Source organism: Elephantulus edwardii, unplaced genomic scaffold (assembly GCF_000299155.1).
Source record: "Elephantulus edwardii isolate Elephantulus edwardi_28Jun2011 unplaced genomic scaffold, EleEdw1.0 scaffold00279, whole genome shotgun sequence".
Lineage (NCBI taxonomy): Eukaryota > Metazoa > Chordata > Mammalia > Macroscelidea > Macroscelididae > Elephantulus > Elephantulus edwardii.
The window spans coordinates 1,668,409-1,694,114 of NW_006400029.1; the positions used below are offsets into that span (position 1 = coordinate 1,668,409).

Consider the following 25,706-nt stretch of genomic DNA (forward strand, 5'->3'; position numbering starts at 1 on the left):
ACATAGGGTCGCTATGAGTCGCGAACGACTCGACGGCACATAACAACAACAACACAAGCACATTGTCAAAAATCCCATTACTACAAAGCCTGGACTAAACATATACTTGTTAAACCATATAAATGTACTGAATTTAGTAAAAGGGAAAAGTATTAGTGCCCCTTCTTTCTTCCTCTAACTTGTTTTCAGAGGTAGTAAATTACATGGAAAGAGATTTGCCCACCCTTCTGTGGAGCTGGTGATGAATTCGAACCACATGTCTTTAGGTTGGCAGCACAACTCTACCATTAGGCCACCAGAACTCCTTATCATGTTGGTAAGGGAGTCTATTTTCACAAGAGAAACTAGTAGAGAAAAATATGGTAAAAAGAGTTCTATCTAATCATAAACCAACCAAACGTGAAGGCTCAATTATGATTCTTCTATTTTATTTCCTATTATGTAAACATACAGCCACTTTTAAGTACTTTTCATATAAACTGAGGAGGACCTGAAGCATATGCTGCAGAAGGTCAGGACCGCAGTCTTCAGTATAGATTGAAGCTCAATATCAAGAAGATAGCAATCCTGAAAAAGAGAAAGATTCTCACCATGGGGTCAATTGACAGCACCATGATAGATGGAGAAGAGACTGAGGATGTTAACAATTTCAGCATGCTTGGCTCCACAACCAACACTCTTGGCACCAGGAGCCAAGAAATCATAAGATGAATTGCTCTGAGGATGGATGCTGTCAGGGATCTCTCAAAAGTGCTGAAGAGCAATGATCTCAGTCTAGAGACTAAGGTACACCTGACTCAAGCTGTGGTCTTAGCAATTACTTGCTATTCATCAAAGAGCCGCACAATGATCCAAGAACTGAAGAAGAATGAATGAGTTGTGGCACTGGAGATGAGTACTGACCATGAACTGCCACGAGAACAAACAGGTTTACCCTGGAGAGGGTGAAACCAGGCTATTTCTTGGAGGCAAGAATTTTGAAGCTCCTTCTCACTTACTTTGGGCATTTTGCTAGGAGGGACCAGGCCCTGGAGGACATCATGTTTAGAAGGGCAAAGGGACAGTACAGGAGAGGAAGATCCAGGATTGACATAGCAACTGGGTAATGAAATGGATTGACACAGTAACTGAAATAATGAGTGTAGGTGTGTTGGAGACAGTGAGAGTTGCTCAGAAGACAGCATTCAAGCTATTATTTATGGTATCATTATGAATCAACGGCACATAACAACAACATAAACTTACGGTCCACATATACAGTATTTAAAGAAAATAATTCTGCTGTCTGAATTATTTATTGTAGAGAAACAGTAGTTCTTGAAGAGTTATTAGATCTCTAAAGCACTGTCCTTGAGCTTATTCCCACTCCCGGCAATCTTCCTTTGGGTTTCTGAGGCTAAAAAAAAATTTTTTCTTTCTTTTCCTGTTATATACTGTCAAGTCAGATCCGACTGGCACAGGAGGAGATTATCCATCCTTCTCCAGTGGAGAAGCTGGTGGATTTGAACCATGCACCTTCAGGATTACAATGCCGCTTCTTGCCATTTGGCCACCAGAGCTCCCTGAGGCTATAAATCTTAATAGAAGCAGACTCTCACATCTTTCTCTCACTTAGTGACTGGTGGAGTCAAGCTGCCAGCTTTTCAGTCAACAGTCACAGTTAACAGTTAAAAATGTAGCCCACTTCATCACTGATGAACCTTACTATGTTCACTGACACTTAGTCAAAACCAAATCACAGTTGGCCTTCAATTGGGTTTCCAAGACTGTAAACCACATGGAAGGAGGTTGCCCACCTTTCTCCAGCTGCTGGTGGATACGAACCACCAGAGGGGTATGGCCTTTGGGTTAGTTGCTCAATTCCCTGCAGACTATCCAACCAGAGCTCCCTGATCCTGACCATAAACTACTTATTTTGAAGACCAACTCTAAATAAACCAGGGCTTTGAGCTGGTTCAACCCAGTTTAGTCAGGTCTTACAAAGTAATACAGGGAAAGACTCAATTAGTTTAAAATATAAGTGAACCAGAATGCTAACCCAAACAAGTAAAAATATAGATCAAAGCCTTACTAGGAACTGAATCTCCATTTTGAAAACAAAGGTAGAGTGAGCACTGTGTAGCAACCTCTTGGCCATGCAAGTCTCCTGACCAACAGACTGGGATATAGTGAAGCCTGACTTAAAGATGGAGGTCAAAAAACAGCACCACTTTGAATGTGCCTCCATTGTCCTGTCTCCTTTACAGGCTCATCACAACTCCTCCTATTCTCCTGTTTATTTGTCTCATCTAGCTGTAATTTCTGCTATTGAGATTAGTGCTCCAGATTATACAAATGTAAAAACTCAAGTCTGTTCCAGTTTTACTTCAGTGGCTATCACTGAAGAGGTGTGAACTGGGTCAAAGTCCTAAAAACACTCCATATTATTGTTGTTTTTATGTGCCATTAAGTCCATTAGGACTCACAAAGACCCTATAAACAATGGCTCTGAACATAGTCCTTGCCTAGGCCAAACTCACAACCTCCAAAACCTGACCCTATCATAGATATCAATAACCATTTTCAAACTACTTAGTGATAATTCCCACTATGATGCCCTACAGTTCTATAGTTTTTAGTGTTATACAACATACATATATTTACTCATCTTTACATTTTAAAAAACTGTTTTGTTTTACTTGTCATTTGTTTTCAAGTCCCTCTTTGGGAAAAACACCAACTCTTCATAAAATGTAATCCCCTGATGTTATTAGCTACGAGAGGATCCATGTACCTCACAATGACCCTCTGAAAAATAGAAACCATAATCTTCTTCACCACCCTACCACGCACACGTTCATTCCAGTCACTGTCATTTCATCTCACTGAGGATCTTTTTTCTCTTCTACTGAATCTCCCCCTTTCCCAGCATGATGTCTTTTTCCAAGGACTGGTGACTCCTAACAACATGTTCAAAGTATCTGAGACAAAGTCCACCATCCTTGCCTCCAAGGAGTAAGTACTCTGTACTTCTTCTTCCAAGATACATCTGTCCATTCTGTTGGCAGTCAACAGGATAGCCAGTGCTTTTTGCGAACACCAAAATTCAAAAGTATAAATTCTTTTTTTAGTCTTCCTTATTTATTGTCCAACTTTCACATGCATATGAAGCAAATGAGAACATCATAGCTTGGGCGAGGAATTCCTTAGTCTTGAAAATGGCATCTTTGTTCATTAGCAGTTTGAAAAGGCAATAGACAACAGATTTTCCCAGGGTGACATCTTTAACTTCTTTACTGCTGCTACTATAGGTACTGATTGTGGATTTTAGTAAAAGTAAATCCTTTACAACCTCAGTCTTCTCGATCTGTCATGATGTTCACTGGCTGATTTGTAAAGATTTCTGTTATCCTGTTATCTTTATGTTATGATTCACTTTTAAGGCTGTAGTCTTTGATCTTCCTCAATAACCTTGCCCTATCCTAAGCCAACCTCACCATCTCTAATACACCTGGCCCCCTTGCTACAGTCAGTGTGTCAATCCATTTCATCCAGGGTCGTCCTCTTCTGCGCTGCCCTGCTACCCTTCCACGCATCCAAATGATGTCCTTTCTCCAAGGACTGGTCCCTCCTGGCGACATGTCCAAACTATGTGAGACATAGCTTCAAAACCCTTGCCTCAATGAGCAAACTGGATTCACCTTCTCCAAGATAGATTTTTTTTTCAGTTGGTACTCCACAAAATGTTCTCCAGCACCACAACCCAAAAGCATATATCCTTCTTCTCTCATCCTTATTCACTGTCCAGTTCTGAGATGCATAGCAAACAACTGAGAAGACCATGGCCTATATCAAGAACACCTTAGTCTCTAGACTGACAGCATTGCTCTGTAGCATTCTAATGAGATCCTTGACAGCATTATTTTCCCAAAACAACTCAAATCTCTTGATTTACTAACTGTTGGTGCCAAAGTGTTGACTGTGCATCCAAGCAAGATGAAATCATCCTGAACCAGGTTGTATGCATATTCCTCTCTGATGCCACTTTATTTTCATTTATTCCAGCTTCTTGAATTACTTGCTCAAAATGCTTATTAAATAGTTAGGGTGAAAGAATACAACTTTGACACACACCTTGTCTGCTTTTAAACTTCTTTGTTCTGTTTGAACGGTTTATTGGTCTATTTATAGATTTCTCTATTATCTGTGAGAACAATTAAATGTTACAGAATTCTCACTCTGCTCAGCGTTAGCCATTATTTGCTATGATCCATACCTTTGCATGTTGTTGTTGTTGTTATGTGCCATCAAGTTGCTTGCGACTCATAGCGACCCTATGTACAACAGTCCTAAACTCCACTCTGTCCTGTGCCAATCACACTGTCTCCGATACACCCATCCCGATTACCCCAGTCACTGAATCAATCCACCCGATAGAGGGCCTTCCCCTCCTGCGCTGTCCCTCCACCCTCCCAAGCATGATGTCCCTCTCCAAGTACCGGTCTCTCCTCACAACATGTCCAAAGTATGTTAGACGGAGCCTCAGGATCCTTGCCTCCAGGGAGCCGCCTGGTTTAACCTTTTCCAGGATGAATCTGTTTGTTTTCCTAGCAGCCCATGGTACATTCATTACCCTTCTCCAGCACCACAGCTCAAAGGCATCAATTCTCCTTCTATCCTCCTTAGTTGGTGTCCAGCTCTCTGATGCATAACAAGTGATAGCAAAGATCATGGCCTGTATCAGACGCACCTTGGTCTTCCAGAGAGACACCACTGCTCTTCAGTACTTTGGAGAGGTCCCTAACAGCAGACTTTCCCATCGCAATACATCTTTTCATTTCCTGGCTACTGGTGCTGAGAGTGTTGACTGTGGAGCCAAGCAAACTAAAGCTGTGAACAATCTCAACCTCTTCACCATCCATCCTGATACTGCCAATTGGCCCAGTGGTGAGAATCTTTGTCTTCTTGACATTGAACCTCAATCCATATTGTAGGCTGCAGTCCTTGACCCTCTGCAGCAAGCATTTCAGGTCCTCTTCAGTTTCAGCAAGCAGGGTTGTGTCATCTGCATAACGCAGATTGCTGATGAATCTTCCACCAATCCTGACACCACACTTCTCCTCATTGAGCCCAGCCTCCCGGATAATCTGTTCTTCATACAGGTTGAAAAGGTATGGAGACAGGATACATCCCTGGCGTACGCCCTTCCCAATTTTGAACCATGCAGTGTTTCCTTGCTCTGTTCTGACAACTGGCTCTTGGTCCAAGTATAGGTTTTGCATTAGCACAATCAAGTGTTCTGGGATTCCCATTCTTCTCAGAGTCAGCCACAGTTTGTTATGATCCAGACAGTCAATAAAATACAAATAAGCATCTTTCTGGGAGCTATGGAGGCTTGGTGGTAAGTAACTGAGCTGTCAACTCAAGGGCCTGTGGTTGTAATTCACCAGCTGCACTAAGAGAGGGATGAGCAATCTCCTCCCACACAATTTATTGCCTCTGAAAACCCACTGGAGGGTGAGCTATGAATCAGTTCCCACTTGACAGTACTTAACAACAAAATATCTTTCTGCTATTCTCTTTCAGCCACAATCTGCCATCAGCAAAGATAGTCTTCATTCCATGACCTCTTCTAACTCCAGCTTGAATTTCTGGGAATCTTCTAGTCATTTTTAAATTCTTTTTAGCAAGACTTACTTGTGTGTGATATTAATAATACTGTTTTGTAATTTCCACATTCTGTTAGACTACCTGTTTTGAGAATGAGAACATATATGGATTTCTTCCATTCATATGGCCAAGTGGCTGGCTTCCAAATTTCTTGTCATAGACTCGTGAGCAAGTCTAAGGCTGGATCTGTTTGCTGAAACACCACAATTGGTATTGGTCAACTCATGCAGCCTTATTTTTTTGTCAATGCCTCAGTAAAACCTGGACTTCTCCTTTCAGTGACACTAGTTCCTGATGCTACTAGTTCCTAAAATGCTTGCTGCAGAGTGTCAAAGACTGCAACTTTCAGTATGGATTGAGGCTCAATGTCAAGAAGACAAAGATTCTCACCACTGGACCAATTGGCAGCATCGGGATGGATGGTGAAGAGATTGAGATTGTCCACAGCTTTAGTTTGCTTGGCTCCACAGTCAACACTCCTAGCACCAGCAGCCAGGAAATTAAAAGACATATTGCCATGGGAAAGTCTGCTGTTAGGGACCTCTCCAAAGTACTGAAGAATAATGGTGTCTCTCTGGAGACTAAGGTACATCTGATATAGGCTATGGTGTTTGCAATCACTTGTTATGCATCAGAAAGCTGGACAATGACTAGGAAGGATAGATGGAAAATTGATGCCTTTGAACTGTGGTGCTGGAGAAGAGTATTGACTGTACCATGGATTGCCAAGAAAACAAACAGACTCATCCTGGAAAGGGTTAGACCAGGCTACTCCTTCGAGGCAAGGATTCTGGGGCTTCATATGACATACTCTGGACATGTTGTAAGGAGGGACTGATCCTTGGAGAGAGACATCATGTTTAGAAGGGTGGAAGGACGGCACAAGAGGGGAAGACCCTCTATCGTGTGGATTGATTCAGTGACTGGGGTAATTGGGATGGGTGTGTTGGAGGCAGTGCAATTGGCACAGGACAGAGCAAGGTTTAGGGCTGTTGTACATAGGGTCGCTATGAGTCACAAGTGACTTGGTGGCACATAACAACAGTTCCTGATTCTACTTTCTGAAATGGCTCAGCATTGACCAATTCTTTTTGATACAGTGTTTCTATGTATTTTTCCTGTCTTCTTTTGATGCTTCCTGAGTGACTGAATATTTTGTCCATAAAATCTTTCAATATAGCAACCTAAGTCTTGAGTATTAAGGGTTTTTTTCCAACATGAGAAATGCCAATCATGTTCTTCCCTTTTAATTTTCTAACTCCAGATCTCTGAACATTTAATTTTAATACTTTGCTTTGTGTTCTCAAGATTCTCTTTGCTATTTGTTCAGTTCTTTTCATAATTTCTTCCCTTTGTTGTACCCTAAATTCAAGAGCAAGTTTCATCCATTTTGGTCTTTTTCCATTTCCCTCTACCTTCTTTAATGACTTTTTGTTTTCTTTGTGAATTATGCCATCCCCCAGCTCATCTGTTCTACGGTCATCAGTGTTTAATGCATCAAAACTATTATTGAGATCTTTTGGGGTGGAGGTTTTTTAATTCATATGGAATAAAGTCAAGATCAACAATAGTTGCATTAGTAAGTCTTCTATGTATGAATATCAACATTATACATTATAAAGAGATCCTTGAAATGTTCTTTTTGATGAGGTATTTCACATAATTTCTCGTTGTCAACCCCAACACAGTAAATCAAAAGACTGTCTGATTTAAAATGGTCAGTACCTACCCATCTTGGCTTGCTCATTAAGCCTAAAATGTTGATTAAGCTCAAGAAGACAAAGCAAAATATTATCCCATTTGCAAAGAACTGAAGTTAGAAAATAAAAAGGGAAGAACGTGTTCAACATTTCTCAAGCTAAAACTGGAAAGAAAAAAATTCAAGCCTTAAGTTGCAAAATCTTGAATGATGAAGGAAGCATTAAAATAAGATGAAAGGAATACACAATGTCCCTGTAAGAAAAGAACTGGCTGATAGGGAACCATCTAAGGAAGCAGAATATGACAAAGAACCAACAGTAATAAAGGAAGAGTTCAAGCTGTACTAAAGGTACTAGCAAAAAAAGTAAGGCCCCAGAATTGATAGAATACTAACTGACATGTTTCAACAGATGCAGTTCTGAATATACTCAACCAATCTATGTCAAGAAATTTAAACGACAGTTAAATGGCCAACTGAATGGAAGAGATCCATATTTGTTCCCTTCCCAAAAAGGATGATCCAATAGAATGTGGACATTACCAAACAACATTATTAATACCACATGCAAGTAAAATCATGCCTAAGATTATTTAAAGCAAGTGGAACAGTAAATTGAAAGAACTGCTAGTATTTCACGTTGGATTTAGAAGAAGCTGTGGCACCAGGAGTAACACTGCTGATGTTAGATCTTGGTTAAAAGAAGATAAAAATATCTATTTGTGCTTTATAGACTGTGCTTTTGACTGTGTGGATCATAACAAATTATGGCTAACCTGTGAGGATCCCAGAACATTTAATTGTGCTCATTTGAAACCTGTATCTAGCCAAAGAAGCTTCTATCTGAAAGAGAAAGGGAACACCGAATAGATTAATATCAAGAAAGATGTGAATTAAGGCTGTATCCTTTCTTCACACGTATTCAATCTGTAAGCTGAATAAATCATTTGAGAAGCTATTTATGAAGAAGAACATGGTATTGGGACTGAAAGAAGATTGATCAACAACCTGCATTATATAAATGACACAGTCTTACCTGCTGAAAACAAAGATTTGAAATGCTTGCTGCAGATCAAAGACTTCAGACTTCAATATGGATTACATCTTAACATCGGGGGATGGGGGGGATCATTATCAGTAGGCCAACAGGAAACATCATGACAGACAAAGATTGAAACTGTCAATTATTTCACCTTTTTTTTGCAATAACACACCTAAAGTTTATTGGATGACAGCCAAGGACTGGTTAAGTTACAGCTAAGTCAGCGGCATATATGCCATGCAGTTAGCTGCAGAGCCTAATATCTGTTTCTCAGAGGATCATCCCAAGAGTTGAGACCCAAGATGCAGACCCTGGCAGAGGCTTGGATCCACAATCAACACCCTTGGTGGCAACAGTCAAGAAATCAAAAGAAATACTGTATTGGGAAAATCTGCCAAAGTACTAACGATCAAAAATGTTACCTTAGGCTTTTAGGTGTCTGCTTTAATCCACAGACTTTCCATGACTTGCTATGCATCTGAAAGCTGGACAACGTATAAGGATGGCAGAGAAGACTCAATGCCTTTGAGTTGTAGTGTTGGAGAAGAGTACTGAATATCCCATGGACTGCCAAAAGAACAATTACATCTTGGAGAAAGAGCAACCAGAGTGCTCATTAAAGGCAAAGATGGTGAAACTTCATCTTACTTATTTTGGGCCTGTTATTGTTGGATATTATCGAGTCGAGTGTAACTTATAGGGACCCTACAAACAACATATCTGATGCTGTCCTGTGCCATCTTTAAAATCTCTGACACACTCAAACTCACTGCTACAATGACTTTGTCAGCCTACCTAGTTGAGTGTCTTCCTCTCCTTTGTTGTTCCTCCACCTTCCCAAGCATGATGTCCCTCTCCAAGGAATAAACTTTCCTAGCAACATAGTAAAAGTATGTGAGGTGAAGTTTCACCATCTTTGCCTCTAAGGAGCACCCTGGTTAATGCATCTGCCCTAAGACTCCAACAGAAAGGGACATCATGCTTGAAAAGGTCAAAGAAAGAGAGGAAGACCATCAACCAGAAGGACTGACCAGGGACTGCAGAAATGTGCTTAAGTACATCAGAGATGATGAGGATATCAGGAAAAGACCATGTTAAGATCCAATCTTCCTAGTGTCTCTGTGTTGGGAGAGGAAGGGAGGGCCTCTCACCAGGACAGATCATCCGGATAAGTGCAAGCCTCTCAACAGCCTTTAATATGGGGTAGAGAAAGCTCCCCTGTGTTTGTACCAGCGAGAAAGCTCACCACCTGGGAAGATGGCCACCGCATCTGTTGAGCTGGGAGTAGTCCGCATGAAGTTGAGGTTCTCCTATCCAATCCGCGTGGCCCACATCTGCAAGCCCACCCTATTCTGTCTTCCTGTTTACTTGCTCGTATATATGTGTGCTGCAGTCTCCAATAAAGTTGAGCTGGATTGACTCTCTGAACGGCTCCTAGAGTAGGATGTCTCTGTCATGCTTACCCCCAACAGGGTGTCATTGTTTGTTGCCGGCAAACTGACAGCAACATATGGCGCCTCGAACAGGGACGGACCTAATGTAGGCTCTTTGGGTGAGTACTCTCTGTGCTCACTCTCGTCAGGGTTTCGGGTAAGTATCATCTCTGATTCACTCACGTCAGGGTTTCGGGTAAGTACCCTGTGTGCTCACTCCCTTCAGGGTGAGTATTCTCTTTGCTCACTCCTGTCAGGAATCGGGTGAGCACCTCTTTCTGAGTGGGCTTAGGGACTTGACATAGGTTGAAGGGACCTGGCATAGGTCAATCTTATCGAGTAAGCACTCTCTTGCTTTGTTGTTTTGTTGTTAAGTGCCATCAAGTTGTAGGTGACTCATATCAAACCTGTGAATGAAAGTCCTCAACACTTGTGTGACTTTCATCCTTTCTCCAGGTTCATAGTGTTTCCGGAAGCAAGTAATTACCAAAATGGATGCTACTCCTGCTTCCAAGCTTGTTTTAATCGGGGAGCGCCATCAAAAACTGCCCGCCATGGGTAATCATTAACGCATTTGACACATCAGTGTCACAGTGTTCAGCTTCACAGCAACCACAAGTTACCTCTCTACGGCAAGTGGATACACCAGGGCTATACCACCCTGTAGGCATGGCCCGACATTTCTGTATTTCACCATTCCAGCATGCCCAAATGCTGGCAACCTCTGGGCCAGAGACCCCCAGTTCATCTGGCAAGTTGGCTCTGCTGACACCCACTTGTAGCAAAAAGAAAGCCACAAGTGTCTGAGCATTCCATCCTGGCCTCTCTTCCCAAACAAGGGTAATTCAAGTAATTATTTCTTCTCTTTTCCTTCCACGCTTCCCCCTGTCAGGGAGCAGGAAACCTGAAGCAGGTCCATCTTATCGGGTAAGTGCTTCCTTGCTTTAGCATGGGTAATTTGGCAAGCAATTTAAAAGATCCTCAATTAAAGTGTTTAGTGTCTTTGTTAGAAAGTAGGGAGATCAAACTTACACAATCTCAAGCTTCCTCCTTTTGGACAACAGTTGTTGATATCACCCCTTGGATTACTGCCGCTCACAATTTCAATGTGCAAACCTGGGGTCCTTTAGCGTTGTGAGAGATTTTCTCCCTGGAACCTACAATACCCTTTTCCAGCAGCAAGTAGCTAAGAGGATGTGACGTCCCCTCTCCTAATGAATCAGGGTGAAATCTCTCTCAGGGGGGAATGACAGGGAATGGCAAAGGACATGCTGACAAAGGAGATCAATCAGAACTGGTTTTGACAAAGACTGAGGCAAATGCACCACCTCTTCTCTAGTCTCCTGGGAAGTAACGAAAACAAGGAAAGCAGGTGGGGACAATATAGAGAAAGCAGTGAAGAAACAGGAAATTCTTGGGCTGAGGTGTTGTGTGATCAGTGAGATGCTGGGTGGAACTGAGTTACAGTGTGTGCTCTGCTGGTATGCACCCAATACCTGAGCGTCCTTTACACGAGGTCTTGTGTGATCAGTGTGATGCTAGCTCTGAGGCACATGTGTTTCTTGGCGTATATCCCACACCTGAACATCCTTTACAGTGATATCCATGTGCTGGGAGAGAGTTAAAAGAACTTAGGACAGCTGTTAGAGATGATGGAGCTCATTCTCTGTGGGCAAAGGTACAGTTTAATTCATTAAACCTTAATTTAAACACCCCTCTAGATTTAAAAGATATGATGAGGGCAGTCTTTTCAAAACCTCCCATATGTATGTGTTCACTGGCAATCAGATAAACCTCCTAGTGTGCCACCAATATGGGTTATGTGGAAGGATCCATTAGATCAAGTATGGAAAGGGCTCAATCCTTTACTAACCATTGGGAGAGGTTTTGCTTGTATTTTCCCACAGAACAAACCACATCCTGTGTGGGTTCCTGCTCATCATGTCCGATTCCAATCCACCTACCAAGAAGATGCGTCCATTGAGTGACCATGAAAAGATGATAAAAAGGAAAAGGAAGTTGAAGCCCCAGACGCCACAGACACCTACGACCTGGGGCGCGGTGAAGGCACTCAACCAACAGGCTCTTAACCTTAACCCTGGAAGTGTACACCCAGTGGTCCTGTGTTTATAACACTACTTATCACTACTTTGGCCATCAATAGTGTCACAGCAGATAAAGCTAATCAAGATTTGTAAGCTTTTGTTTCTTCACCCACATTTCCTATATGTATGTAGCTCTCCTTGCTATCCTATATTCATCTCCCAATCCAATCCAGAAATCAAGTTTAGGCAATTCTAACCTTTTCTATTATCTCCCCAGTTGTCATTATAAGAGCAGCCATAGACCTCTTCACAAGATAGAATGCCCAAGGAGCTGCACTGAATTATCTTTCTACCCTTACCATCATAGGATCATCCTCCTCCCAAGAAACACGGGAGGCTCTACACCTAAGACTTTCCCTCTTTGAATTCATTTAAAAGAAAAAGGGAGGAGATGTTGGGGAATGTTGAGGAGGAAGAGAGGGCCTCTCGCCAGGACAGATCACCTAGCTCCAGATAAGTGCAAGCCTCTCAACGGCCTTTAATATGGGGTAGAGGACGCTCTCCTGTGTTTGGTCATACCAGCTTGACAAAGCTCGCCACCTGGGAAGATGGCTGCCGCATCTGTTGAGCTGGGAGTAGTCCGCATGACACTGAGGTTCTCCTATCCAATCTGCACATCCCACGTCTGCAAGCCCACCCTATCCAGCCTCCCTGTTTACTTGCGCGTATGTAAGTGTGGTGCAGTCCCCAATAAAGTTGAGCTGGACTGACTCTCTGAATGGCTCCCGGAGTGGGGAGTCTCTGTCATGCTTACTCCCATCAGGGTGTTGCTATTCATTGCCAGCGAATGGACAGTGACATCTCTGTGAGTCTTAGTTGACTTGATGGCACCTAATGACAATCCTCAGATCCAAATAAAACTGCTTCTTACTCCTGCCTGATGAATTAGGCTACTCTGAGAATGTTTACTACAAATCAATTCATTTGAAAGGTATATTGGAAAAAACCCTGCTCATTGTGTTCAGTACAACAAAGCTTTAAAAATATTCTATAATAATAAAAGAAAAGAAATGGCTAATTTTTTTTAGGTTAAAAAAGTTTTTATAACAAGAGTCCACAATTAAGGTTGCATAGTGGAGTGTACTTGGGGCGGCGGGAGAGGTGTGGGGGGATTGTGTCCCAGGGAAGGAGTGTTTCTTTTCTTTTGAAAGAGAGGAGCGAAGGGGGGGAGCTGGGCGGGGAGAGAAGTGCAGCAATGAATGAATGGAAATCCAAAATCTCTGTAAATGGTCATTAAAATTATTTTTTTAAAAAAAAGTTTTTATATATTAATATATTCTCTTGTGTTTTTGCCTAATAGTAGAGAAGCCAAGGGCCCAATATTGTGCTAATACTTTTATTTATTTACTAACTTGGTCACAACTTTGTTTCTTCTAAACCTATCAGCATAAAGCCAGTGGCTTTCATCATTAATATTTTCAAACTATCCTTTCATATTTCTGGTTTTCACAAAAGCTGTGGTTACCAACACAGAATGATGACCTTAAACATTCTTTTGCACCCTAAATCTGGGGAAAATTGTTGCCTGCAGGCTCCTTCTGAATCAAACAATGGCTAGAAGCTAGTGAGGTCCATTTTTGCTCTTGGTGTATGCATTCTTTTAAAGAATTCAGTCTGTTCAGAGACATAGACTCCAAGAATCAGATTAGGCACTAAATTTGGGATGGATCAATGGCTATTGTAATTGATTTATAAGTTTATAATGAAACTGTCATTCCACTTGCTATACCGACCTCATGCTCTAAAGAATGTTTTCACAGGTTAAAGGAGCTTTTAATCACCAAAATTCCAAAACAAGCTTAATACTGTTCCAAGGGACCTTGTATAATTAAAAGGGGGGAGGGGGAATAAAGGACATCATTTAAAAAATTCTCTGAAGGAAAATAATAAATTCTTGTGCCATTAAACCACAGAGTTAAGACTTAGATTTTCTTTTCCTGAGTGGAAGGTTCAGCTCACCCATAAGCTTAAACTCAGGTTTTCCCCCAAGCAATTGCCAGAAGCAGATAGCTTCTCCAGGGATCACATGAACAAAGACAAAATCTTTGAGCTTTGTCTATTTCCTTTTATCATATTTACTGCTTCATTGTTATTGCAAACCTTTAAAGTTAGCTGATATCTACTAGTTATCCCAAAGGGTTTTTTACATTATAGTCAAACAAATTGGAGATGTAATAGTTTGTGCCCAAAATTATCAAGAAATCTTTACAGTAGACTTCTAGAAACAGACAAAATTAAGGAAGCAATTTTACTAACAGATTGCCAGAACACCTGCCTTGTCATCCTAAAACCACCCCGAAATAAACTGAAGGATATGAACCATTGACCAATCATGAAATCCCATATATAGTTATGGATCTAGCAATGATGCTAAACTCTCTCTTCTAGATAGCCTGCCTTTAACTCCCCTGAAGTTCTTTCAGTAATTACAAGTTTTGTGGTCTTTAGTTCCACTCTTTCATTACAAAAATAGAACCATTTTTGTGGGCCAATATAGAGCAGTCATTTTCACTCTGTGAAAATTAGCTTCAGAGTGAAAATTAGCTTCCCCAGTTGGTACTATCTATCCCTCAGTAAACTGGGTTTGTTTTATGTAAGCAGATTCCATAATGTTGCTCTATGCCAAAGCAAATTTTTTACTACGTAATTCCTGGTTCAGTGTGATTCACCATGAATCAACTTAAACTCATTTCCTTGGAAATATTAGCCCTTTATAAGTAAATTTCTAAGTATATGCATCATAATCACTACCTAAAAAAAGATAGAGGAGGTTTTAGGCTTCATTGCCTCTTCTGACTTTTCACAATGATACAAAGTTACCTTTGTCTCTCCTGGTTTTGGGGAGGGGAGGGATCTATTGTAAAGCAGTTGTTTGGAATTGATACTATATTTCCATGTAGAGGAATAGGTAGTAATGACCTACCAAAACCTAGTTAAGTACAGCAAATGTGTAGGTGGTACTTGAGACCTCAAATTCCTTTTTCATTACTAGGAAATGTTTCCATGCATGTTTTAGACATCCTGTATTGCAAAAATTCAGTCAGATGATTTTGAAAGAGCATTCTCCAGAAGAGAGCCAAGTTACAAAAGCCTCTAAAGGAAACAGGTCTTCTAGCCTCGTTTCTCCCTCCAACTTTGTGTTCTCCGTTGTGGTATGTGTTCTCTTAACTATCAATCAGGATAATACTATGTAAAATTCATAGCCTAAACAGTGATTATTGAATAACACCCAAATTTCTTAATCTGACAATACAAGGCTTCCCATCCAGTACCAACATGCCTTAGTTTTTTATCTCCATTCCTCCTCCTTACACAGACTTGCTGGACTTTATCAACATTCTGACCACAAATTCTCTTACTCCTCATCCTCTTGCAAAAATTCTTTCTTCTGCCTTTAAGAAAGCATCCCCACCACTGTGCTTGAAAATTCCAGCCAAAATATCCAATTCAGTATTACTTCTATAAAACCTTCCCCAGTATCTCTAGATATACTTATGTGGTCACTCTTCCCTTTTCACAAACACTGAATATGGTATTTATATTCAATAAATTTCTAAAGGATGCATATGCTTAAGACATCACAATCTGTTGAAGTCACAGTTAAAAAACCTAAAGATACCTATCCATCTATGTGCATGTAATAATTAATGTGAAAGAACCCTGGTGACGGTTCTTGCTTGGCTGTTTACTGAAAAGGCAGTTGGAATACACCAGCAAATAATAATTGGTATATACCTTAACATTAAAAAATACAGTCTTACTCCTACTTTCAAACACATACAATTGAAACTTATCAAACCTTAAAGAGGCATATGTACTTCACCTTAAATATTGGTAAATATTTCAACTAGAAAAGAAAAATTCCATGTCTTCCCTCTCAATAAAGTTTCAGTGCTGGGGTTTATTCATTTAATTTAAAAATAAGGGGGCGGGGGAATGTACTTAGTTTCTATAAGGTTATGCTGATATCTTTCCTCATTTCTTTGAACAACTCTGAAGGCAATGATTTTTTTTAAGTCTCCATTGTACTATAATGATGATAGAGAAAATATAGACATGGCAACAATATTTTAACACACAAGTCAACATAGCAATGTTATTTCCAGGAAGACTGGAGAGTGCACAATTCTTTTCCACTATGTTTTTGCATCTCTAATATCTTAATATATTCAAAGAAAGTTCTCCAGCTCAAAAAATGAGCTTACATAAATTACATAATTTATATGATAATCTGATGAGTTAAGCAAGGCAAGGATTATTTGTACACATTTAAGACACTGCAAAATCAGTAAAGGTACAAATAAAAGGCCGTTAGGCTATAACACTGTGGCGTTTAGTTTCTATACATATCCAAGATATACTTGTCTCGCCTTTTATTCCCTCACTAAATTGTTCTGTGGATCAACTGATGACTTCGCTAAGAAAATTAACGACAAAGATCGAATGTTATAATCATTTGATGAAAAAATTTCATCTCCCAGTCTTTTTCCAAGTAGCATTAAACTCTACAGGCAAAACCTAACACCACAGCTCAAAGCATTTTAAACATGCACTCATTCTGCGGGCGCACCCAGTCTCCAGGACTCTCAGCAGACGCGGAGGTCAGTGTCTGACTCAGAGTGGTCTCGAGAGTCCGAGGGACCCGACGGCCGCGCGAAATGCGAATGGGGCGCACAGCAAAAGTCTCCCGCCAAGCAAGAGGAGAAAAAGAAACCCAGACAGAAGAATGATGCGAAGAAGTGGGTTTTACGGTGCCAGACCCTGAATCTCAGGTCTGAACAGCGTCCACAAACATTCGCCTTCCACCCCTAGACCCAGTCTGAGGCCAGGCCTCTCCACTCCCCTGGCAACCTGGTGAACTCTGAGCGCTCCAACCCTAGGAAACAACTATCCCAAAGAACCTGTCAGGGCCCTGGGGGCGGACACCCACCTGGCCGCGCCCCAACACGGACTGAACCCAGCAGGCCAAACAGCAGCAGCAACTGGAAGCGGAGAGTCCCAGAGGACGAGCCCATGCCCGAACCCATCTCGGCAGAGTCCGCAGGTTCAACTCAACACTCCGTTGCCACCGCCTCCGCCTCTTCCATCATTTTCCTACCCTACCCGGGCCCCAGGGCTGGCCGGGAGGAGCGCGCCCAGGATCGAGCACGCGCCCGACACTGACGCAACTCGACTCTCTAGATCCGAGCTCGCTCCCGACCTCGCTACGCTGACGTAAGTAAAAAATTCACTCCCGGCGGATAATGGGACTTCAAAACTGGCAGCAAAATCCCGATTAGTCTGCCCCGCCCATTCATTCTCCATGCTCTTTGCTCTCGTGCCCGCCTACTTTTGAGGTCGAAGGAAGCGATTGGAGGAAGCAAAAGAGGAGGAACGTCCAGCCCAGAAGGGGGCATTGAGAAGCGGAAGCGATACTTCAGTCCCGCCCACCTACTCTGCCACCTCTGGTTGGTTGGCGGAGGAGAGGCGGAGCATCGAGCTGGGTTCCCAGTGGCTGTTTGGCCGCAAGGAGCCGGGTCGTGGGGAGAGGCCTGGCCTCTGAGGGCTTGGCACACGGTGCGGGCCTACGTTTGTGGTTGAGCTCTGGGTCCTCCACTGGGCCTGGGAAGATGGTGCTGGGTGGTTGCCCAGTGAGTTACTTACTTCTCTGCGGCCAGGCGGCTTTACTGCTGGGAAATCTACTTCTGCTGCACTGTGTCTCTCGGAGCCACTCGCAAAATACTACCTATGAGCCGGAGCTCACATCCTCTGGCGCTGCCCACCCGGAGGGCTCCCCTGGCGCTCCGAGCTGGGAATATGGCGACCCCCATTCTCCAGTCATCTTTTGCTCTTACCTGTAAGCTACCCAGTCGTCTAGGCGGGTGGAGACGGAGTTGGGGCCAGGAATACATGGGTGTTGTGGAAGGAGGAGGGGAAACGAACAGGCATCTTGTTTTCAGACCCCTTCCACCTGAGGACGTGATAGTCAACCCACAGGAAGTAGGACAGGTTTCTCAATCCTCTCACCTGCACAGGGGAAGCCTTATTTGTGTGCGAGTGACAGACCCTTCACGACCGCGAGGGAGAAGGGCTAGGGAAAATGACATCACATAGCATCTAGAAGAAGGGTATGAAGTTGTACCTTCCCTGTTCAGCTCTCATTAGTCAAGGGAGAAATCATGGAGTGTTCCCCTTAAGTGCTGGTACCCAGTAAGGCACAAGTGAAATAAATAACTTGTCGCTACCCAAATACGCAGACAGCAATTCCCTTACCGTTGTAAAACCAAGCCAAACATCTCTTAGCTCAGTAAGAAAAAGTATTTGATAAATGAAGAGCAAAAAGGGACACTCCCTGACGGCTAAAATTTTGCCTAATTTTATGATTCCACCACTCATCTGCCAGTGTGCTGTACTTTGGCACGTTTAATACTTTGGGCATGTTGTGAGGAGGTCCAGGCCTTACATTTTCCAGCATCATGCTTGCAAAAGTGGAGGGTTGTTGAAAAAGAAAATTATTCTCCATGAGGGACTGACACAGTGACTTGGGGGGTGGGTGGGTGAAATGGGCTTAAGCACAGCGGAGATTATGAAGATGGCCTTGAACAAGGTTTCAATCTTTTATACATAGGTTACAGTGAAATGGAATTTACTTGATAACTATGGTAACCTTGTGGATTGAGATGAGCCTGGGGAAGACATGAAGCTTAAGCACTACTGCTTGGGCTTGGCACAGGAAGCTTGCTACAAGCTCTTTTAGCAACAAGACTTGAAACAACCTAGTCCATCCTGTTGTTTTTGTTGTTACTAGGTGCCATCTAGTATACCTCATAAGGATCCAACCCTGTGCCATCCTCACCATCTCTGACACACTAGAGCCCATTGTTATAATCGCTCTATCAGTATATCTTGTTGAAGGTCTTCACCTCCTTTGCTGACCTTCCACTTTTCTAAGCGTGGCATCGTTCTCCAAGGCCAGGCATCCTAGCTACACACCCTCTAAGACATATTTGTTCATTGTTTTGGCAATCCATGGGAAACTTTGTGCTCTTCTCCAGCACCTCAACTTAAAGGCATTGATTTTTCTTCTGTCATCTCTATCCGCTATCCAATTCTCAGGTGCATAGCAAGTACTCGGAAAAGACCGTGGCTTGGATCAGGAGGCAGTTCAGCCTATTGTACTTCAGTCTAATTGACAGCCACTTCTAGACTTGACCATCATGGCTTGAGCATGACAGAGATGGTAAAATGGTACAGGATAGGACAAGGTACATATCTGTTGTGCACTGTTAATTGCTAGAACATGTAGTCGACTCAAGAGCACCTAACTAGATTTGGTGAGCAGTCTACAGAAATAAGGCCCAGAACACTTGATGAAATCTCGCTTACCTGTTTTGGATATATATATGTAAACAGCAGTTTGCAAAGATCATTTGATGCTGATGATCTTACTGGTGATTTACAGACCTGATGAATTTATAGAATGTGAAGACCCAGTGGATCATGTTGGAAATGCAACCGCATCCCAGGAACTCGGCTATGGTTGTCTCAAGGTGGGTTTTGGTTTTGTTTTAGGAGAAAATTCTTCAGTAGAGTAGCTGTACTGCTTAAATATTAGTGTAGGAACATATAAGGGGTGCTCATTGCATTGACTGTTACCTGGCCAGAGATAGTATGTGCCTTAAGTACCCAGATGCAAAGACTAACCTTTCCTTGGTTCCTTTGACCATTGACAGATTTCAAGCTAAAATGTCACCCTTGACTATCCTTCAAGGCATGTACTTTCCTCTCAGAGCAAAAGAAAGCCTATCTATTTTCTAAAACTGATAAGGATTAATATTTTTCTTATACACACATTTGGAGAAAAGATCCTTTTTCATGACTTCTTTATACCAGACAAGCAATTTGTATCATATTCTAGAGAAATAGATAGGGTCTGTCTGTAAATGTCTTTGTAGGAGACTACATCATTCCAAGAATCGCTGGATGATGGAAATAGCTAACACACTGGACTGCTAACTAAAAGTTTGGGGGTTTGAATCCAATGAGAAATGTCTCAAAAAAAGGGTGATCTGCTTTCAGTAATCAACCCTATGAAGTATAATTTTACTCTGACACATATTGCCATGAACTGGAATTGACTCAATAGAACTGATACTAGAATAAAGTTTTCTAAAAGAAGTCTTTCATAATAGTGGATTCTTGGAATGGAAGGAAGCCACTCAGTCTGATATTTAATAATATTCCTACTGTGAGTACACCCTTTGTATTTGGTCTCCCAGAATCCAGTAGAGTTCTTGTGCCTCCTGTGCCACCACAGACACATCATTAAGTTATTATCTATGCCATGCAAGTAAAAAATTGATTAGGTATTAGAAAACTATGGAAAACATTTTTGGTACATTTGAAACATTTTCAGTTAGAGAGGAGTAAACCTGACAGTAATAAAACTAAAACCAGTAATTCTTACTGTAGGCATTTGAAAAGAAATATTTTCCCCTCCATATTTCCTTTCAGGGGCAAGGTCCTTCCCTTTGGGAATGTAGCTTTCTAATAAATCTATCATTATTGTTGTAGTCTTTGTTTTGTACCATAGGTTCAGAACAGACCCAGAGCTGACCATCCAGTGGGTTTTCAGAAGCAGTTAGTCACACGAGAGGAGATTGCCCATCCTACTATTTAAAATAAATTTAAAAAACTATCCTGGTATGCTCGCTTCAGGAGCACATACATTAAAATTGGAACGATACAGAGAAGATTAGCATGGCCCCTGCACAAGGATGACACGCAAGTTCATGAAGCATTCCATATATTTTGTGTGTGTGTGTGGACCATTTGTTTTCTTTTTCATATGACAGTTTTAAGTTACTAGTTTTTAAAATCAGTGCTTTTTAAATGGAAACAACTTCACCAAAAATTTTTCACAGAATTTTAATAAGCTTAATAAGAAAAAAACCCTATCCTGGTACGTTACCAAATAAGACAGTGTATAAACCTGCCTCAACTTTATAAACCAGCCTCATCTAGATGTCCTAGAGGACTATCAATCCTCACACACCTGACACCTAGGGGAAGGAGAAGTAAGCATTTGGTGGAGCTCCCCAATTAAAACAAGCTTGGAAGCAGGAGTGGCATCCACTTCCACAATAGCTTGCCTCTGGAAACCCTATGAACCTGGAGAAAGGATGAAAGTTATAAAAGCATTTAGATCTTTCGTTCATAAGGTCGCTATGAGTCGCCTCCAACTCAACAGCACTTAACAACAACAACTTCCTTTAAGGACGCTCCAGTTCAGAGGATGGTAAAGCATTTAACTTGGTGCCAGAGAGAAAATTTACATTTATATTTTCTCTGCTGGAGTTTATATAAACCAAGGGTAAGAAACACTTCTGAAATTTTTGTTGGTATGTAAACTTAGACTGTTAATGTACTACACATATCTAAGCCAGATTCATAGGCCTCCATAAAGTCCTACATCAATGATAATCCTAAATTCCGTCCTAATTTTGTTCATTTATAATAGACCTCCAATACATACTGACTTTTTAAATATCAATTTCCAGATGTTTACTAAGATGTTCTTTTTACTGAAAATGTTATGTAAATGGTATTTAATTTAAGTTCCACTGAACCAGTAGGCAACATCATGATGGATGGAGAAGAGATTGAAACTATCTACAAAAACTTCATCTTAACTTGGATCCACAATTAACACCCTTGGTACCAACAGTCAGGAAGTGAGGAGATGCATTGCACTGGGAAAATCTGCAGTTAAGGACCTCTCCAAATAACTGAGGAGTAATGATGTCAGTTTGAGGACTAAAGTGTGTCTGATTCAGGCCATGGTCTTTCTGATCACTTGGCTATGCATCTGAGAGCTGGACAGTGAATACAGATGATGGAGGAAGAATTGATGGTTTTAAGCTGTGGTGCTGGAGAAGAGCACTGGACATCCCATGGACAACCAAAAGAATAAACAAATATGTCTTAGAGAGGGTGCTCTTTTGAGGCAAGAAAAATGAGGCCACCTCACATACTTTAGACATGTTGCTAGGAGGTGCTGTTCCTTGAAGAGGGAAATGATGCTTGGATAGGTGGAGGGTTGGTGAAAGAGAGGAAGACCCTCAACCAGTTGGGCTCTAGTGAGACAGGAAGTGTGAAGATGGCACAGGGTAGGACAGGGTTCAGATCTGTTGTCCATACGGTTACTATGGGTCATTTGACTCTACTGCACCTAAGAACAACAAATTATTTTTTTAACTCTATTGTTAAAAAAGCAGATTCATAGGCCAACTCTACTCCAATTCAATAGCACCTAGTTTGATTGGTTTTAAAGGGGGAGGGTTTCTTCAGTCTACATTTGGGATGCATTAGTTTAAAGGTCACGTCAAACATGTCACTACATCTTGGTCCTGAGCACAGCTTTACTGTGCTCAACTTTGTTGTAGTAATAACCCTGAGATGACTTTTTTTTTTTTTACTGTGTCATCCCACAGTTTGGTGGTCAGGCCTACAGTGACGTGGAACACACATCAGTCTTGTGCCACGCCCTCGATGGAATTGAGTGTGCTAGTCCCAGGACCTTCCTACGAGAGAATAAACCTTGTATAAAGTAAGTGTTCCTTTGGAATAGACGGTACAAAGATAAAGATTGAGCCACTGACACACAGTCAACAGGTTTGTCCTTTCCTACCTCGTCCCCTATCCCCCACCAGTGTTAAAGTGAACATGATTACAGCCTGTACATAAACCATTGATGGGGTAATGTGGTTACAGTAGATGAGACACTGGACTTGAGACCAAAGGTTGTGAGTTCTGAATATCTCTCCCACCTATTTAACTTTGAACTAACTAGTCTTTGAACATTCAAGAGTCTGTCAACTCTCTGACAAAATGAAGGAGCTAGAACAGATGATCTGCCTGTAAAATTCCTCTGATAGTCATAAATCCAATGAAAATAACCTTAGTATTTCAGGAGGAAAATTTTTATTATAACATGTGTGGGCTTCTCTTCCCTGAAAATCAGCTCATATAAAGGATTTCAGTGGTGCAGATGTTTAAGGGCTCAGTTACTGTCTAAAAGGTCTTTAGTTCAGGTCATCCAGAGATTGAGAAAGGCCTGGTATCTATCCTGCAAACTATGGAGCATCAACTCCAATTCAATAGCACCTAGTTTGATTGGTTTTAAAGAATTAGAGTAACTTCTGTTTGTTTCATTTGAAGGCACAGAATTTATTTATACCACCTGCTAATGGTAAGAGCCTATAGTTATGTTTAGAAAGGGAGCTCTGGTGGCCTAGTGGTAAAAAGTTGCACTGCAGTCTCAAAGGCACATGGTTCAAATCCACCAGCTGCCCTATGAGACAAGGATGCATAATTTCCTCCCATGTGATTTACTGTCTCTGAAAACCAGTGAGAGGGTGAGGTGCAGGTCAATTCAAAACAACATTAGATTAACTACAATTCAGTATCATTACAGTGAGTAAGGAAAGAAGTCCTTATGGGTGTTGTGCCCACGAAATGCCCCTCAAAGAAATCCAGAAACACGTCTGAAATTTCAAGAGCGTTTATTGTTTAATTTTCCACGCGTGAAGGCTTTTCCGCCTTCCTCAGGTGGTGAAGGGAAAAAGCCCTGAGTTTTCCCTCCCACTTGCTTTTATAGCTTTTTCTTGGGTGCCCCTGCTAGGGCAAAGAGATTGGTGGGCCAGGGTGTCAGTCATTTGGTCGGCTTTTGATGGGCTGGTTACTTTGCCTGCCTTTACTCTTTTTGTGTCACGTGGATACTAGTTAATTCCTTACTTCTTCAAGGACAGACTGGGCTTTACCTGGAGCACTCGTGTTTGCCCTAAGCCAAGAATTTTTATGGCCCGCTTCTGCCTCCAACGCTAATGGGGGTTTATAAAAAAATGGGGTTTCTGCTGCCCCTTCAATGGGGAAGTCTTAACATACATATGCTACATTACAAAACAACTTGAAAGCTATATGGACAGCGAGTATTCATCTGCAGAAAAATGCTGTTTCATTAAACTGCTTAGCCTCAAGAATGGAGTCTACATAAGGGAGTAGGAGAGACCCAGATGCCATTCCTGCCTGGGTGCCTATTATGCAAATATATTTCTTATAATTTTTTTTTAATACTGGTTTATTTACAAAGTTCGAATACATTGTTTTTCACACCAGATCTTTCCCATTTTCTTCACCACCTCCACCCATAAAATTGTGCAACCCTATGAGTAACCTGCCCCTCCTCCCCATCCTCATTCCTCTGCTTCCACCCTCCCCCACCTTGGATCCTCATACTCTTTCTATAATAATGGTCTTAAACAGTATTTGTCCTTATGGGACTGAGTTAGTTCTCAGTATAATGTTCTCCAGTCCCTCCCAAGTTAGTGATTTATAAAATCATTGCTCCTGCATGCTATGTTGTATTCCACTGTGTGAATGTCCATAATTTCTCAATCCATTCGATTGTTGTTGGACATCTTGGCTGTTTCCATGTTCTTACTATGGTGAATAATGCTGCTGTGAACATTGGTGTACAAGTCTTTGTGCCTCGGTTCTCATTTTTTCAGGGTATATTCCAAGCAATGGAATAGCTGGGTCATATGGAATTTCTATGTTCAACTTTTTGAGGAGGTGCCAAACTGCCTTCCAGAGTAGTTGTACCATTGTACAATTCCACCAACAATGTATAAGAGTTCCTATTTCGCCACATCCTCTCCAACATTTATTACTTGCTGTCCTATTTCATTGTGGTATTGATTTAAATCTCTCTTATTGCCAGTGATGGTTACTACCTTAGCAGGTACTCTTTTGGAATAAGATGCCACAGAGGGACTGCTTTTCACTTTTTCATCATTTTCATTTATATTATTTTACATCTTCCTTTTCTTTCCCTTTGTCTAGGTATACCGGACACTACTTCATAACCACTTTACTCTACTCTTTCTTCCTGGGGTGCTTTGGAGTGGATCGTTTTTGCCTGGGACACACTGGCACAGCAGTAGGAAAGCTGTTGACACTTGGAGGACTTGGGATTTGGTGGTTCGTTGACCTTATTTTGCTTATTACCGGAGGGCTGATGCCAAGTGATGGCAGCAACTGGTGTACTGTTTACTAAAAAGAATTGCTACTGTGGCCAAAGGAGGCAAGCTGAATGCTCTGTCTTCTGAATTCATCTCTATGGACTCAGACTCTGATTTGCTATCAGATGGCTTGACTATTACTTTCCCTCAGTGGCTGGGAAAGCTTCTTTGGACTTTGGATTTTCAATCCAAATTTTATTTTGCAGACTAGAAATGACATACAGTGTTGTAAAAAATCAAATTTCTCCCTTTTCTCTTGTACAAAACAGAAAAGATAGGAGCTAATTTATAAACTGCAGATGCTTTACCATGCCCCCTCTCACTGTACATTTCTATTCCTTTGATCCTTTGGAGCAAGTGGATCCAATAAGATGAATGATTTTTAGCCATTTGTCTTTTGTGACCCCAAATCTTCATGCTGAAGAGACCTGAAACCAAGCCAATGAAAATCTTCAACAGAAGGAGAAATGGCCATGGATTTTCATTCACACCAAAATTCTGACTTTACATTGCAGAAAAAAATTGCCAGCCTGGAAAGTTGTATGGATATTTTTGGTAGATAGAGAAGTTCAAAATTAAATTTGTTTTGTGGAAAACTCAGCATTTGCAATGAACCATCCTATTAATAAACCCTTTTGTATCCCTGTTATGCTTCAGAGGCAATATATGTAGTCTAGTCCAGTAACTCATTCATTCCAATTATGCTTGAAAGCCAAC

General features: G+C 41.5%; 2 protein-coding genes across 2 annotated transcripts in view; one reads left to right on the forward strand and one right to left on the reverse strand.

Moving 5' to 3' along the window:
• ADAM9 (ADAM metallopeptidase domain 9) overlaps positions 1-16,943 on the reverse strand; it is a 145,669-nt gene extending 128,726 nt beyond the window's left edge. Inside the window, exon 1 of the mRNA XM_006900308.1 lies at positions 16,859-16,943. Within this exon, the coding sequence (XP_006900370.1) occupies positions 16,859-16,943 (85 nt within the window). The remainder of the gene's footprint in view (positions 1-16,858) is intronic.
• A 546-nt stretch (positions 16,944-17,489) lies between these two features.
• TM2D2 (TM2 domain containing 2) lies at positions 17,490-25,208 on the forward strand. Its single transcript, XM_006900272.1, has 4 exons — positions 17,490-17,764; positions 19,370-19,457; positions 22,401-22,516; positions 24,811-25,208. Exons 1-4 carry the CDS (start codon positions 17,538-17,540, stop codon positions 25,022-25,024), a joined length of 645 nt encoding a protein of 214 aa, XP_006900334.1. The 5' UTR covers positions 17,490-17,537; the 3' UTR covers positions 25,025-25,208.
• Positions 25,209-25,706: the final 498 nt, after the last annotated feature.